General features: G+C 37.2%; 1 protein-coding gene across 4 annotated transcripts in view; it reads left to right on the forward strand.

Moving 5' to 3' along the window:
* Positions 1-17731, forward strand: part of ADGB (androglobin) — a 172883-nt gene that overhangs the window by 69131 nt on the left and 86021 nt on the right. For all 4 annotated transcript variants that reach the window (XM_070506834.1, XM_014850646.3, XM_070506839.1 and 1 more), the window contains exons 10-13: positions 1897-1991; positions 7012-7186; positions 10214-10304; positions 14777-14906. In XM_070506834.1, the coding sequence (XP_070362935.1) occupies positions 1897-1991; positions 7012-7186; positions 10214-10304; positions 14777-14906 (491 nt within the window). The remainder of the gene's footprint in view (positions 1-1896; positions 1992-7011; positions 7187-10213; positions 10305-14776; positions 14907-17731) is intronic.

A 17731-nucleotide genomic window follows, 5' to 3' on the forward strand; every position in this document is an offset into this window, starting at 1 on the left:
ATGAATATATATGTTATATATTAGTAAGCTATATATAAGATATACCATATATAATGTATTATAATATATGAAATATGTATTATATTTCATAAAATGCATTTTATGCTATATGTTATATATAATATACATAAATATTAATATAGATTACATGAATATATAAATGTAATTATATATTAGCATAAATATATATTAGTATGTCCCCCTCTATATGAGTAAATTATATATTTATATAACATATATATATATACACACATATATAAAATCCTTTTCGAAGACTTTATATTCCTCATATCAGGTCATCTATCTTGGTGCTTCCAGAGTGTAGGTATCATTCTCAGCTCATCCTTCATTACATGGTTGAAAGTACATCCATTTACCTCCAGCACTGTGCTCTATCTAGTTGGGTTTTTTTATTTTGTCTTCTTTCTTAATACATTATTATGTTTTTGTGAGGACATTTTAAGAATTATGTCTTTTTATTTTTATGGAAACATGTCTGGTGGGTTGGTAGAGAAAGGAGTTACTAGTCGTATTTTTACTTCTATATTAAAACTTGTTTTCTTGTGTTGATGCCTTAAGCGATCTTTTTTGATAGTGGATGACATAACATTCCCAAAATTCCTCATATTTAATCTTCTTTGTGAAACTAAACCTTTCTCTTGAGTTCCTTTCTTTGTAAAAACAAAAAAAGGTAGCAGTGCCTTTTTTTCTACCAAACTCAGTTATGGTCAACTTCAAGATACAGAATGTGGTTTAGAGTTTGGGCTGTGGAGTAAAACTGCCTGGGTTCAGATCGCTGCTCCAAGAAAAATATACAAAGTTTAAGTTTTAAATGTAAAAATATATTTTTATAAGTTTGGCATATTTCACATCTTATTCCATTCTAGAGAGATCCCGGGCTCATATCAAATTTATATTTTGCAGCTCTAAAGGTATTATTCTGCAATAAATATATTCTCTAATAGAGGTAAATATAAGTGCTTGAATTTGTGAAGGAATAAAACAAAAATTTAATTAATAATAAAGACAATAAAGGAAAATAAATTCTTTTATTTTGGCCAGAATCTTTAAAGAGCGAAAGCATGCTGAATCAAATATCAAAATGTCAGGGAGTTAAGGAACACGTAAATAAATAAGGGATGCTCAGAAGCAAATTCTACAAACATTAAACATTCCAAAGTTACTATCTTTCCCTTCTTCATGGAAGGACTCATTTATTTATGTTTTCTTTCTCTTTGAAATAATATAGAAACTCCTGGATTTATTTAAATTCAAAATAAAGATTATACCTATGAAAGCTAAAGAATGTCTCAGTTTGTTTTGTTTTTGTTTTTTAAGATTTTATTTTTTTCCTTTTTCTCCCTAAAGCCCCCCAGTACATAGTTGTATATTCTTCGTTGTGGGTCCTTCTAGTTGTGGCCTGTGGGACGCTGCCTCAGCGTGGTTTAATGAGCAGTGCCATGTCCTCGCCCAGGATTCGAACCAACGAAACACTGGGCCGCCTGCAGCGGAGTGCGCGAACTTAACCACTCGGCCACGGGGCCAGCCCCCAGAATGTCTCAGTTTTAAAATTATTCCTTTTAACGCAGTCATTTATAGACCATTCTAAGTTACATTGACTGATAGCTAGTGAGTTTATGTGGTAACATTTTTACAGTGAAGTAAAATGATTTCTTAAGCAATTAATGGCACGATTATGAATATCGTATAGTGAGACATTCTATGAAATAGGTGCACATTTGAGATTTAACATTTATTAAATACATTTAGAGTCATTTACCTGAGTTTCGGCAGCAAAGATAAGTTCTTGAAGGACTTTGAACCGTCTGGGATGACGCACTGACAGAGCCATCTTGGCTAGAATTTCCATGACACAACGTATGTTTGTTTTTACAGGTTCTTCAGGAATGCAGGCCCCTCACATGGTTGTGTATGCTACCTTCACACCTCTCTATTTGTTTGAAAAGAAGATCTTCTCCTTAGAGAAGATGGTGAGCACTCAAGCCCGGGCAACCCTATCATTGACAGTGTGTGTGTGTGATTGTTTGTTGCGATAGAAGGTACACCAGAATTTAATGAAAATTTTATTCCTGGATTTCAGTCTCCTTATCTTTAAAATTAGGCAGTGGAACACAGGGACTTAGAACATCCAAAATTATTTTAGATGATTGCAATAGTTCCATCTAAAAAAAAAAAAAAAAGGATGTAGTCTCATATATTTTTATCAATTCCTTCCATTACAAGCAAAATAAAAGATACATAAGTTATATATTTCAGTAAAAATCATTTCTAAATAAGAATAAATCACCTTTCCATAAACAGACTGTACATATTTTCTTACATAAGATGATTTAAATGAACTCACATCCAGAGCTGGTAAACCATGGCTATAACTTCCTTGTATCGTAAAATAATACACCCAAAAAATGTTAATTCATTTTTTCCAATAAGTCTAAAAGTGTACAGAAAATTTATAAAATACAGATAAAGGAAATGAAATTAAAATATTCATAGTATAATTACCTAGACATAGGTACTGTTAACATTTTGGCATATATCCTTTGGGTCTTTTATTCTCTACATATAATCTGTGTGTCTGTGTGTGTGTGTGTGTACATAAATACACACTTTTTTACACTTTGGAATTAAATTTCATGTTCTATTTGGAAACAAGTTTTTTCACTTGACACTGTATCAGTGACATTCGTCTATGATGTTAAATATTTGGCAACATAATATTTAGTAGTTGCATGTGATGCATGAGTTTCCCATCCTTTTTAAAGTTATCTTTTGTTCTTGGACATAAAAATAATTTTTTTCCTTCTCTTATAAAGGGCAAAGGCCATTTTTGAAATTTTTCCACTTCTCTTATAAAGGGCAAAGCCCATGTTTGAAATTGAAAGATTACGCTTCAATCTACTTAGACAAATGCCCTATTGCATTTGGAACTTATTGAATCCTAACCCTTTGGGGGACTTTTAGACATCTAGCACTTTTTTATAGAATTCCATATGTTATGCAATCACTACATTAAATTATAAGAAGATTAGATGGTTCAATGATATATTTATATATACAAATGTTCATTTGGTTAGTTAGAAACAGTTGAGTTCAATGGAAATTTGGTTGAGATGTAAATACCCCAACGGAATGATTATTGCGCTTTACTATGTACGTTACATTTGTCATCGAGATGATTTAACCAAGGGGCATAATGTTGTCATTCCATCTTCCTTCTCCCTCTCGCCCTCTTCTTTCTCCTTCTCTTCCTCCTTCTTCCTTTTTAGATAGAAAGCATTCTTTCCTGCAGACGTCTGGCATATAACAGGGGTAATACTGTTAAGACATTATGAATGTAGAGATAGTGGCAATTTCTCTGTTTTAATTTGAAGTTAATTATTTTTAGTCATGATTGAATCTAAGTGTGCTTCTGAGGCCTCCGTGTCCAACTTGAGTCTCTCGTGAAGATTCGAGCTGCCCATCTCAGCCTTGGTTTTCGTTGTTGTTGTTTCTTAAACTCTTTACATGGCAGTGGCCTAGGTGCTGTCTTAAATCTTCCAGAGAGACTGAATGCTCCAACACTGTGGACTGTAAAATGACACGAGCCATGCTTCGTGGAGTGCCATGGTCTCGTGTAGGGGAAGTACTGACACACTTTTTAAAACTACAAAATATAAGGATGGGATGAATGCATTACAGAAAAAAGAGTGCAAGATAATCTATTTGATCTTTTGACTGCCCTACTTAAAAACTAACGTTTAAACGCAAAATTAATTTTGAATTTAAAAGATGAAAAAACTCACATGCTTATTTATTAATTCAACAGATGTTGATTGATTGATTACCTATTATGTGCTAAACAATGAGTTCTGCTCTGAGGATACCATGATGAGTAAGATTAACATGGTCCTACCCCACAAAGTTCAAGTCCATTGAGGAAGGTAGACAAGCAACAGTAATAAAGTTAGAAAATTGGTATAACAGAGGGCATGCAAGGTGCCTGGAACATGGTAGATGTAGCATTCAAATACTGTGTGTTTGATGAGTGAACAAATGAATGAATGAGTGGAAAAATGAATATGGGACACACATAGCAGAAACACATCTTTCTGTCCAATGGTTGACTAGGGAAGTCTTCCCAAAGGAAGAACTGTGTAAGCTATGGCTTTAAGAAGTTAGCCTAGTAAATGGGAAAAATTGTGCTCGAAAGCAGAGGGAAGCTTACGTTGGAAAAGTCTGGAGGTGGAGAACTCTCTGGGTTCAGGGAACTGCTGGAGGCTGAGTAGATTGCAAGGGGAGAAGTCTTAGAGGCAGCTTGAGATATGGGAGGGAGTCAGGTCATAAAGAGTATTATAAATCCTCCCTGTGGGGGTTGAAAATGGCTTAAGGGGCCCAGGAATTAGCGAGTGTCTGTAACAGTAATTAAATGAACCTCAAGGCTGTAATGAACTGACTATAGTCTCACGGTTTCCCTAACTTGCCTGTTGATTCTTTTACATTAGCTGTTAGGATGATCCAGTTCTGGTAAAAATTGCAATATAATGGAGATATAATGTTTTAAATATAAATCAATAGAAAAAAATTCTGTTCTAATGGGATTTTGTTAAATAGAGAACATTTCTAAAAATTATAGCCCCAAAGACAATAAGACCAACATATAAAGCAAAGCCAATACTTAGCATTAAAGAGTTGGTAAAGACTACAAGAAAAGCAACAATACTTGGGAAGAAATAAGGTGTCATGAATTACCCCACGTTATCCCCCATCCTCTTGCTATTGGACATTCTAAATGGTTTTAGATTCATTTCATGGGTGATCTGGGAGTTCTAAGAAAGCCCTCTCACTTGCTCAAAGCCCCACTTCTAGAATGTTTAAGGTGGGATGGGATAAAGAAGTAAAAGAATCTTGTGTAAGGAAACTTCTAATTTATGTCTGACACATGAATTATTCAAACATTTTTCTTGAGTGCCGGCTAGTATTTCACCAGAATGTTTTCCTATTCTCAAACTCTCTCTGCCTCTAACTCTAATCTAGGGAAATCTGAGATCCTTTAACAAAGTTCTCAGTATCAAACTATAACTGTTATGAATAGCATTACTTCACAGCATTCAGAAGTATTATGTAGTATGTTGGAAATAAAATGTATGAGAAGTTGGCATATATACCTTAAATCAAATTAGTACTTTTGCAGATTATCTAAACAATACAGTAAGTGCTAATACCATACTTAATTATTTGAGCCAATGCCTTACAATTTCAAAATGCTTTAGGTTGCTTTGTTTTCCAATGCGCTACAGCTTAAAAAAGAAAGGGAATAGACTACAACTTTGGTTGCATTGTAAGAAGGAGTTGAGATATGTAGACCAAATTTCAGGTGTAGTAAACTAGCTGGAAATGATTCAATTTATAAATATTACTCTGGACATGATTTCTATTTCGGATATTTTTTAAGTGACAATTTGACAGTAATGTACTCTCTTTATTACGATACTGAGACATTGTCTGATTGAATAATATCAGTAAATTCTCCCATAAATTCCCATTGAAAGATTACTTTCAAATGTTGGGAAACTTCTAGAATTCGACAGAGCGCAAGTTGTGGGAAAAGGGTTAGATTTTAAAATACCTATAAAAAAAAGGCATAATTCCAGAGGTTTCTGAATTTTTTCAGTAAATTGCTAACATTCACAAAAGGGATAAAAAAAGTATGTGACAATTTTCTCTGCTTTTTAATTAGACCTCTTTGAAAAAAACATTGAATCACTTTTCTCTTTATTTTTCCTATGTATAACACTTTTAAATGGCTCTTCTGGACTCAGTGGTGCACTGATTAACTCCTTCTTCTAGTTATTAATGAATTGTTGCAATCATTAATTAATCCCCGGATTCAGGAAGAACTGTCGCATCTCACGGATGCCTCCCCTCTTTTCTGCCTCCCAGAAGCACAGCGTGAGCAATGGAGGAATGGTCACAAGAGCAAGGCGTGTTCTAGCTGAGCAATAATTTGGAAGAGGCTGATAAGTGGATTCCCAGTCCTAATTTAAATAATGGCTTTATACATTTACATTTTCAAGCGTTGCTATTCGAATAGAAATCAATGATGCAAAATCACTAGGAAGAAAAATAGTTGTTGGCAAAACTGACTTTCGTGTAGTTAACGTTTTATTTTACTTTAAACGTTTCAACATTTAGACTATGAACATCAAAATTTGACTGCAGTATATATTACTTTAACTTTCATATGCTTTTTGGTTTCTCCTGGCACATTTCAGCCATCAATCAGTAACTGAAGTTCTGCTTAGATACTATTCTGAGTTGTTCCAAAGCCAAGTGGCTTCAGGAGATCTGAACAGTGCAACATGGGAAGCATCTGCCTGGGAAACGACTTGGTTTGGCAGGACACAGGGCAGCCTCTGTCCTCTGTCCTCTGTGAATGCCCCCATTGTCAGGAGCGATCATGGGGATTTCCTGTGGGGAGCGGCTGGTTGGAAGGGAGGGCAGAAACTGTACTCAAGGCAGCCACTTACCTCCTCCTTAACCTGACATACCGAGTGCAGTGGATTTTTCTGAACACTGTGTAGCAATTGCTAGTGATTCAAAAAAGAAAAAGAAAAGGAAAGGAAAAAAAACAACTTTACATGTTAAGCTCCCGTATCAAAGCTTTAACCTATAAAAATAAAGGTCGATTAACTTTGGACCAAAACTGATACACTAATATTTTTGCAATCTCATAGAATCTTAAACATTTAGACCTAAAAAGTGCCTTCTCTTTCTAGGTTCTCATTTTGTAAATAGGCAAATGAAAAAATTAAAAGAAAAATGAAAAGATGGAAAGAAATGCAATGTTAATAGTGCTTATGTTAAGGAAGGTGGGAATATGGGTTGTTATTTATTTTTTAGAACTCCTATATGTCTACAGTGGTGATAGGATTTTTATAATGACAAAAAGTATTATTTTAAATGCATGAAGCAATTGCAAGAATCCTTTTAAATGTATCTTGCACCTTTTAGGCCGATTCTGCGGAGAAGCTGAGAGAGTACGGGCTTTCCCACATCTGTAGCCACCCTGTGCTGGTGACCAGAACCAGGTCTTGCCCACTAATAGCACCACCAAAGTCACCTCTTGTCCCTCCCTGGAAACTCTTCCGTCAGAAAAAAGAAAGGGTCATAACAGATGAGGCTCAAGGTACTGCTCTCGTGTCATCTGAGAAGCTTTCTAATTAACATTTCTCCCTACAAAGGGCTGATAGCTCCGTTTGTAAAGAAAGATAAGGCTCAAGGCAAAACACTCAACGTCACACCTACAGCCCGCATTTCAGTTTATGTCCGAATTTTACGTCTTTCGAGATTAATTCTCCATATCTCAGAAGTTTGATTCACATCTAAGCTGACCTGGACGTATCGAGGACATTCTTTGGGTGATGGTTTTTTATTGTTATTGTGACAAAAAGGTGGTTTGTAGCAAATACTATAGAAACTTGAATAGCACGCGTTGAGCCACTGGAGTGAATTTCTACTGTGGTAATCACTCTAGGGTACCCCGCAGGACATGATCTTTGAATTCACTGATTTCTACTTAGAACTCCTTTGGGAGTTGAACTTCTGCCCTGGATTGGCTCCTGTGTTAATATTGTCACATAGCCACAAGGAGTGGCAGTTGTCCTCAGAAATAAACAGGCTCCCGCTGGCTGAGAGTGGGGCCGTGGGACTGTTCAGGCCTTATTTTTATTCTCACAGTTCATTTCTAAATTCCTCACCGTCCGTGTCTAATTCTTCACTCCTTCGATCTTTTTCTCTACAAGTCTTCATTCTTACTCCTTTTTCCATGAGCAAAAGTTTGGGTGGAAGACAGACCAAGATGGCAAGAGAAGAGATGAGTGAGACAATACATGAAAAGTCAATCTTAAAGCAGAATCGCGAACATGAGAAGAGAGGATTAAAAAAACACTAATAATTAAAAAATTTCAGCCTAGCAGAACAACTCATAATTTATGTTTATTCAACATATGTATATCCTTTCCGTAGCTAATTTGGTACTTGCAGTTTTTAATGAAGGATAATAGAGAATTGGCGTGCTATGGATTATATATACGTATGTAGGTGTCTGCATATGTATATAATATAAATATATATATTTCTCATTCTAAAAAGCTTAAATTATGTTTAATAATAACAAAAGCTATTTTGTAATTTTTTTGTGTTCATTTCATTGCTTTTGCATTTTTACCTCTGTCTTTGCTAATATCTCATTATTTTCTAATTGTATTCATCCAGAAACAGTACATTGCATTCTAGAGGTTATTGCATTGGGGCTGTGCTCACAGCCTGTCACTTGAATGAACAATGAAGGCAAAGCCACAGTGAGCATCCCTCATGCTAGTTTCCTGCAGGCAGTCACTCTGAAGCTTATAAATATGCTTAAGTATTTGGTCCCATGCACCATGGCTTGTGCCCCTATTTGTGGTGCTTGCTGCTGTCCCTGCTACCAATTTAAGTATTGTTGATCCTTCATTGCAGGTGACAAGAGCACCATATCTCAGTTACAGGGTAATACATAAGTCCCAGTGGTCCTTAGGATCCTAAACAGAGATAACCACATCAATCGGAATACATACCTGTTCCTTGCCTCCTACTTCCAGCCACAATTTCCACATTTTAAAAATATAAATAACAACTGTTAACCGTGTCATTTTTCTCACATTTTCTTTCTGCCTACACTGGTGCAGCCAGTACAGCTGGCAGCAAAGACTTCTCTAGCACAACATGCTTTCTCCTTGCCAGAAAAGAACAAAGATGAAAGAAATGTCTGCTTTGGATGGAGAGGAGAAATGATCAATTCATTTTTTGTTGAGACCTCTCTGACCTTCTCCTTCCTGCCTCATTATTTTAGTCATTTATTTACATCCCTTGAGTTTCTGCAGTGGGCTGTTGGTGCCAAGAGAGTGTGATATGATGCTGAAAGGAAATAAAATCTTTTACAGTCCTGTGCCCCATAATGATGTTTTGGTCAATGATGGACCGCATATACGACAGTGGTCCCATAAGATTAGTTTCATATAGCCTAGGTGTGTAGTAAGCTGCACCATCTAGGTTTGTGTAGGTACCCTCTATGGTGTTCACACAATGACAAAGTTGCCTAACAATGCGTTTCTCAAAATGTATCCCCACCATGAAGCAATGCATGACCGTACTCTTAAACACTACATTTTAGTTAAATGCATAGAGCTATGCTTAAAACACTTGTTCATTCAGAGCACCCAGGAGGGGCTGAATGAAAGAAAACGTATTGAACATACAGCTATTTCCTGATTTGGCTGCTGATTGGCGTGTAATTATATGTAAGTGACTGCTTTCGTCAGCTGGGGAAGAAAACCTAAGGATTGGCGGGATTCCCTGATTTCAGTGCCCCACCTCCACCTCGAGGCTCACCCCATAGTTGTCTTTCTTCTCTCTATTGGGTTTAGTAAAGTGAAAATTAATAGAAGATCAATTTAGAGATTGCCACGGAACAAGCACAGAAAAGTCACATGCACTGTGTCAGAGCCTCACTTTTTTTCCTCCAATGGGCATCCTTTCCGCCGTCGCAGGAGTTTTTGCTGAAATGATCATCCCTAATGTTTAATTTCAGTGTTCACCATGTTAGTGCATGGGTTGTGTCCCACATCCACTGAGAATTTCTCACTGCTAGGTCAGCTTCAGACTCCTTCAGGAGTGCCCACAGATCCTTTCTTGACCTTCTGCTTTCTTTTCTACTCATGAGCTTGACTTTGTTGCCTGTTCTGTTCTCCCACTGCCATCTCATGCCTTTGTCCACATTTCCTCTTCATGTCCTGAGCAATGTGGGGTAGAGGTTAACTAAGAGAACACGTCTTAGTAAAAGACTTGTATAGAAATTCAATCCTGTACTTGAAACAGCAGCAAATGCCGAGCAGTAACTCCTGAAGACATTGCTGACTTTCTTCATCGAGACTTCACTGTTTCATGTTGTCAATGTGGAAAGCAGCTGAGGAGATTAAAGAAATCTAAGAGTGGCCGAATCTATCAAGCTTTTTCAATTAAAAAAACCATATGTATCCTAGTACGTTCCTATTTAACTCTATTGAAATTTGCTGGGTAAATAGTAATCTAATGAGAACTGCATTAAATGTTAAGTTCGGCGTGTAATCTTGGAAGATTTTTGTAAAAGTACATCACACTGCCTGTTTCTTTTCAGAATTGGTAATAAAGAAGCCTGAGCAGTTTCTTGAGATTTCAAGTCCGTTTTTGAATTATAGAATGACTCCGTTTCCAATTCCAACAGAAACGTAAGTACATAGCGTTCTTTCCCACAAATGCATCTTGCTCTCAAAAGAAGTATTTTGTGACTTGCGTGGTTAAAAAGAACAGACTAATGGGGGCATTTTGAAGAATTTTCATTTAAGAAAAAGGCCAAATATATGTATAAAACATACTACAGGATATTTCCTTGATCTGGTACAGGTTATGATTTCACCAATCCACTTATTCAACAAACCTTTTCTAGCCACCTTTTGTATGTGATTGTTATGGGCTGAATGTGTCCCCTTAAAATTCATCTGTGAAGCCTTAACACCAGTGAGGCTGTATCTGGAGATGGGGCCTCTAAGGAAGTGAGTGCGGTTGAATGAGGTCGTAAGCTTAGTGTCCTCAGAAGAGGAGACCAGAGTGCTCTCTCTCTCCATGTACTGAGGAAAGGCCACGTGAGGACACAGTGAGACAGCAGCTGTCTGCAAGCCAGGAACAGTCCTCATGGACACTGACCACGCTGGCACTGTGATCTCAGACTTCCAGCTTCCAGAACGGTGAGGGAAAAAGTGCTGATGCTTACGCCACCCAGGCCATGGCATCTTGTTGGGGCAGCCCCAGAGGACTAACACAACGGGGCAGTCTATTTCACTCGAAGGTAGAAAAATAACACACTTGTCTTGCCCCACATCGATATCAGCTTCTGGGGGAAGCTGGATATCTAAGTAAATAATTACAATAAAATGTAATCGTTGGCATTACAAAGGTATGTCCCAAATTCCATGGTTGTAAAACCCTCAAAGAACCTATTCTGCAGAAATGATTAGAGCCTGAATATGGGAGTCCTGATGTCAGCGATGTGCGGGAGGCGGGAGAACTTGCCGGCAGCTGTGATGCAGGTCACTCTCCTGTTGGATGTCATGGCTCTTCCTCTTCCTGGGGGAAGGGTTTGAGGTCCTACCCTGCCCCTCTTCCTCCATCACCCACGCGTCATCTGCCAATTTAAAGCTGCACTTCAGCCCTCAATGGAAGCTTTACCTGAGGACAAACTTTGCAACCAGCTGCTGTGAAGGGGACCGGATAGTTACAGCCTAGTAAAACCAGAGATAAATGTAATGTAATAAGATAGTGATATAAAGTGAAAGAAATCCTGCTGCCAAAATAACATGGATGACTCTCACACAAGAAAATAGACCAAAGAAATCTGGTTTAAAAAGTACGTGGTTTGGGGGCCGGCCCAGTGGTGCAGTGGCTAAGTGCACACATTCTGCTTCCATGGCCTGGGGTTTGCTGGTTGGGATCCCGGGTGTGGACATGGCACGGCTTGGCATGCCATGCTGTGGTAAGCATCTCACATATAAAGTAGAGGAAGATGGGCACGGATGTTAGCTCCGGGCCAGTCTTCCTTAGCAAAAAGAGGAGGATTGGCAGCAGATGTTAGCTTAGGGCTAATCTTCCTAAACGAAAAAAGACAGTACATGGTTTGTTTTTAATTATTCTATTAATATACACTAAGAAAACAAAAACATAAGGCAAAATATGGTGTGGGAAGTCACGACAGTAGTTATCTGTGGTGAGGAGTATGGGCCATGATGGGGGGGTGCATCTGGCAGGGCTTGCTAGGTGCTGGTCATATTACTATCCTTTGATCTGAATAATGGTAATATGGCCATGTTTATTTGGTGATTTTTCATCATTTTACATTTATGATTTGTGTCCTTTTTGAATGTATTTTAAATTTCAATAAAACTTTATTAAAATTTTTGGATGGCCTATGTCATAGGTCACACATACAACAGCCGTTAGGTATGGTTTAGCCTTCTCTTAGATATATCAAAATCTATGAGAGGAATATAAGCATATAAGCTGATGAAGAAAAGCGGTCAAAATTTCGATCAGAAGTCTGCCCATTGAACTGTGCCACTTTTAAAGCCTCTTGACATCACAGCCGGTTAATTTACATTTAATGGCCTCTGTCGAAGTAGAAGACATTAGGGAGAGTCTTCAAATCTTCTACCTTTAAGGCTCTTGTCATTTCTCTGCATCGATTGGACACTGAAAAGTGTTGGAGGAGACACCGTAGGCAGCGCCGGGAGACGGACAGTGGCCGTTAGAAGTGTCCAGCCGTGAGGGACAGCTTCATAAACAGAAAAGACAATTTACTGCTACTTTGGCTTGAAAGTTTGTTACTGTTATAAAATTGTAAATCCAGTTTTCCTCAAACTTTCATTTTAACTTATAAGAAATCTTATCTTATACATAAATCTATCAACTTCCATAAAAGTTTTAAATAAATTTAGTTAGCAAAATGTAAGTACTTTAAAAGCCAAAAATCACAGCAAATAAAATCTTTCCAAGTATTTAAATCATCATAAAAGTTCAAATAATCAAAATCATTTATTTTGAGAACCTTAATTTTTCCTATAATACTATCAGTTGTTACAAACCAAAATTTTCTTATCCCTTTTAATTTAACAATAAAGCTAGAATTAAATATTAAGATATATATTTGAAAGCCTAATTTGTTGGATTATGTAACATGCTAAATTCTTTCATATGTTAAAAATGCAAAATACCACATATACACAGAATTTTCCTAAACCTCACATAAAAATGTTAATGCCTCATAATTTTTCTAATTAATTTTGTACTTAATGCTACCCACTAAGATGATGATTTTACCATTCTGAATAATTTTTGATTATCTGTCAACTGATGGAGATTGCGTGCGAATCAGAGACTTTGTGGGTCATAAGAACCGGAGCTGCAGGCCACCGGGACAAACTTTCTTGTGGCTCAAAATGCCACACTCAGACTTCCAGAATCTCTACACCAACAGGGACCACAAATGGTTTGGTCTCATGACCTGAACTCTCGGGGTTACTCTCTTTCTTGATTGCCTTATGCCCCTTTCAGCTTTATTCCTTGATTAAAGTGGATGGAATTCTGTAACCCAGATCCAGGTGACTCCAATATTTGATTGGATCCAGCTAGTCTCTTCAGTGGTTGGATCTGTTGTGAATTCCAGAGGATACTCATTCTATCTGGCAGAGCCCAAAGCAAAGATAGGTGAATGGCATTTCACCCTGTCCGTGTGAAAGACACATCCCTTGTCGCCCTTTGCTGTACAGTCAGAGTTCTCCGGTCAGCATAAGCGCGAGCCCTTTTCCTGGCGAGCCCTTGAAAGTGACTGCTATCGCAGCTGCCTTTCTTCAGAGCGCTGCCACTGTCCCTACAGGCCGGATTTGCCCGGTCTCCGCTCCCGGTCTGATTTGGGAGAATCAGAGCGTCACAAATGTGTTTGTGCTGCCCTCTAGTGGCAGTTTCAGGTAAATCAGAGAGGTTTAGCTTGAGGTGAATTAAGTTGTGTGAACTCCAGCAAGGAAAAATCTAAAGTTTAGGAAATCTGTATACATGAAATTTAATTTTATCTTTGAAACACACTTACCAAAAAGATATATACTATAACAAATGCCTTTTTATTGCGCCTATAAATGTCTAGCTAAGAGAATGGCGATTTGAGTCACATCAGCAATTACTTGGAAGGAAATACTGTATACTTGGGTAGCTAGTAGGAATGTCTCAGTTATAAACTTAAGCACTCAAGGCTCATAATTAAATTTTTGACTTGGAGTCCTATTTCACTGATACATTTCTCTGATATTTAGCTAAATCAATTCTAAATGTTGTCAAATTCCCAATATCCAAAGATGATGACTATAGCTTTAAAATAAACAGTGTCCAGGAATTTTCTACACCAATGCATTGACTGACAGAGAATATTTCTTCAGTAAAATGGAAAGCAATTCAACGTTTTTAACAAGAAGCAAAAAATCATTGCTCATTGTAAAAAATGAGAATGATAAAATGAACTAAATCAGAACTTCCTATTGTTGACAATACTGCAGCTACTTAATATACAGTAGAATATTATTCAGCCATGAAAAGGAAGGAAATCTTGCCATCTGAGTGAACATGGATGGACCTGAGGGCATTATGCTAAGTGAAATAGATCAGACAGAGAAAAACAAATACCATATGATCTCACATATATGTGGAATCTAAAACAAAACAAAACTCAGATATAGAGAACAGATTGATGGTTGCAAGAGGCAGGGGACGGGGAGGTGGACAAAATGGATGAAGGAGATCAAAATGTACAAACTTGCAGTTATAAGATAAGTCAGTCCTGGGAGTGTAATGTACAGCATGGTGACTATAGATAATAGCACTGTATTGCATATTTGAAAGTCGTTAAGAGAGTAGTTCTTAAAAGTTCTCATCACAAGGAAAAAAGTTGTAGCGATGTGTGGTGATGAACGCTAACATGTTGACTAGACTTGTTGTCGTGATCATTTTGTAATATATGCAAATATTAAATCATGTTGTGCACCTGAAATTAGTATAATATTATATGTCAATTATATCTCAATAAAAATATAGCAGTTGTTTATTGGTAACTTCAAACAAGAGATTAAGGTAACAGAAGTTTTGTTTTGTTTTTTTCCATTAGTCAGTTTGTAAAATCTTTTATTAAGAAGGGGGTGGCTCCAAGATCTAGTCTATTTTCCCTTACTGAAAATGAAGAAACTGCCACCCTCAGCCAGACAGACTTAAGTCAATTGACGGCAACTGCGTCTCAGGTAACTGTGTTACTATTATCATTCATGTTTATAATTCTTAATTATAAAAGATTTTTTCTTAAACTGTGGAATTTACTGTATGTAAAAAGAATGTATAAGGTGCATCTGAACAGAATAAAGAATACTGTTAAAATAAGCTTCTTACGTATCCATCACCTAGATCAGAAAATGGAATAGTCATCTCGTATGGGAGTCCCCTGCATGTCTCTTCTGGGTTATATTTTCTATCTGCCATTCAGAGTTGGTATTAGTCAACTCTATACTCTTTTCTTTTCTTTTCTTTTTTTGGTTAGGAAGATTGGCCCTGAGATAACATCTGTTGCCAATCTTCCTCTTTTTGCTTGAGGAAGATTATCCCTGAGCTAGCATCTGTGCCAAACTTCCTCTATTTTGTATGTAAGATGCTGCCACAGCATGGCTTCATGATCAGTGTGCAGCTCTGCACCCAGGATCTGGCCCAGCGAACCCCACGCTGCCAAAGCAGAGCGTACAAGCTTAACTGCTGTGCCACTAGGCCAGCCCCAACTCCATACTCTTCCATACTCTTTTAATTTCGCCAATTATGTATATATTTATTAAAAATATTAGGTTAGTTTAATTGTTAAATAATTTTATTTAAATGGGTTTTTGTATGAATTCTTCTGGGACTTCTTTCACTTAACATGGTTGACGAGATTCGTCTCTTTTGTTGCCTGTCACAGTTCATTCATTTCACTGGTTGAAGGTATTTATCATCTGACTAGCCTGCCATTTTTGTTTCATCTTTCACAACGTTATTGACTACATTCGCTGCTTCTTGTTTCTTACTGCTGCAAGCGATGGCACCATGACCATTGTTGAATGACCCTGTATACACGTGCACCTAGCTACGTAAAGATTATTACCGCTGAGGTAATTGCCATGACATATACAACTTTTCTTATACAACTTTTTGTAGAAGCTAATTCCTACCTTTTTTCATTTGATTGCTCTTCTAGGACACCTTGGTAGGCCGTCCCAAACACCAAAAAAATAAAATCCCTCTAAACACCGTTTGCCACACAGTCAAACACATCAGATATTCTATAAATGCCAATTGTTTTCCTGGAGACGTCACCCCTGGAATCCTTTGCCCTCTTGCTCCAGTTCAAACTAATGGAAGCTTGCACCTCTTTCCTCTGACAGATTTCCTCTTTTCTGGAAAGTATATTCTCCGAGTTTACACTCTAACTTTGATGGGGCACACCTTGCAATACTTCCTGAGAAAAGACGTAGGAGCAGTGAAAATTATGAGAACTTGTATGCCTGCAGATGTCTCTATCCCACCTTCCCACCTGATGTATATTTTGGTGGGATATAGAATTCTAGTTTGCAAGTCGTTTCTTTCAGAATTTTTGAAGCTCTTCCTTGATCCCTTGTCTTCTACTTTCAAGCGTTTCTCTTTTTATTGAAACTTTATTGAACATCACTACCCCCCCCCCAAAGAAGAGTGAACTATGTTCATCACGTGAGGTGATGGATGTCTTAATTTTCTGGACCCTGGATTCTATGGTGTATATGTACAGCACAGCACTGCTCTGGAGAGTACAGACGACACTGTGATTCTTGATCATTTGCATGTGACTCTCTGTCCTCTCGGAAAGTTTTTGGACCTTCTTTTCATCCTTAGAATAATAGAATTTCACAATGACTGGCCTTGGTATGAGTTTTTTATGTGAACTGCACTGGGTTCTCCGTGAGCCCGTTCAACCTGGAATTTGTGTTTTTCAGTTGTAGGGAATTTTCTTATACAGTTCCTTGAGAATTTCCTCTTCTCAGTACAATAATATTAAGTACATTCACATTACTGTACAGGCAATATCCAGAACTCATTTCATCTTACAAAGCTAAAACCCTATACCCACTAAACAACAATTCCCCATTCCTCCTCTCCTCAGCTCCTTAAAATCACCATTCGACTTTTTGTCTGTATGAATTTGACTACTCTCGGTAACTTATGTAAGTGGAATCATACGGTATTTGTATTTTTGTGACTGGCTTATTTGACTTAGTATGGTGTCTTCACAGTTCATCCATATTGTAGCATGTGTCAGAATTTCTTTCCTTTTTAAGGCTGAATAATATTCCATTGTATGTAAATACCACATTTTGTTTATCCGTTCGTCCATCGATGAACACTCAGTGAGTGAATAATGCTGCTATGAAGATGAGTGTACAACTATCTCTTAGAGATGCTGCTGTCGATTCTTTTGGGTATATACCCACCTGTGGAATTGTTGGATCATATGGTAATTCCATTTTTAATTTTTTCAGGAATTTCCATACTGTTTTCCATAGCGACTGTACCATTTTATATTCCCACCAGGAGTGCACAAGGATTCCAATTTCTTCACGTCCTCACTAACTCTTATTTCCTGTTGTCGTTTTTTAATAGTAACCATCCTAATGGGTGTGAGGTGATATCTCATTGTAGTTTTTATCCGCGTTTCCTTAATGATTAGTGATGTTGAGTATCTTTTCATGTGCTTGTTTACCATTTCTATATCTTCTTTGGATAAAGGTTTATTCAAGTCTTTTGCCTATTTTTTAATCAAGTTTTGTTGTTGCTCTTTGTAGAAGTTCTTTCTATATTCTTGATGTTAACCCTTTATCAGATATATGATTTGCCAATATTTTTCCCATTCTGTAGGTTACATTTTCACTCTATTGTCTGTGTTCTTTGATGCACAGAAGTTTTTAATTTTGATGTATTCTAATTAATCTATGTTTACTTTTGTTGTCTGTGCTTTTGGTCTCATCTCCAAGAAATCATTGCCAAATACAATTTCATGAAGCTTTTGACCTAT

The sequence above is a fragment of the Equus asinus genome, chromosome 1 (genome assembly GCF_041296235.1).
Source record: "Equus asinus isolate D_3611 breed Donkey chromosome 1, EquAss-T2T_v2, whole genome shotgun sequence".
Lineage (NCBI taxonomy): Eukaryota > Metazoa > Chordata > Mammalia > Perissodactyla > Equidae > Equus > Equus asinus.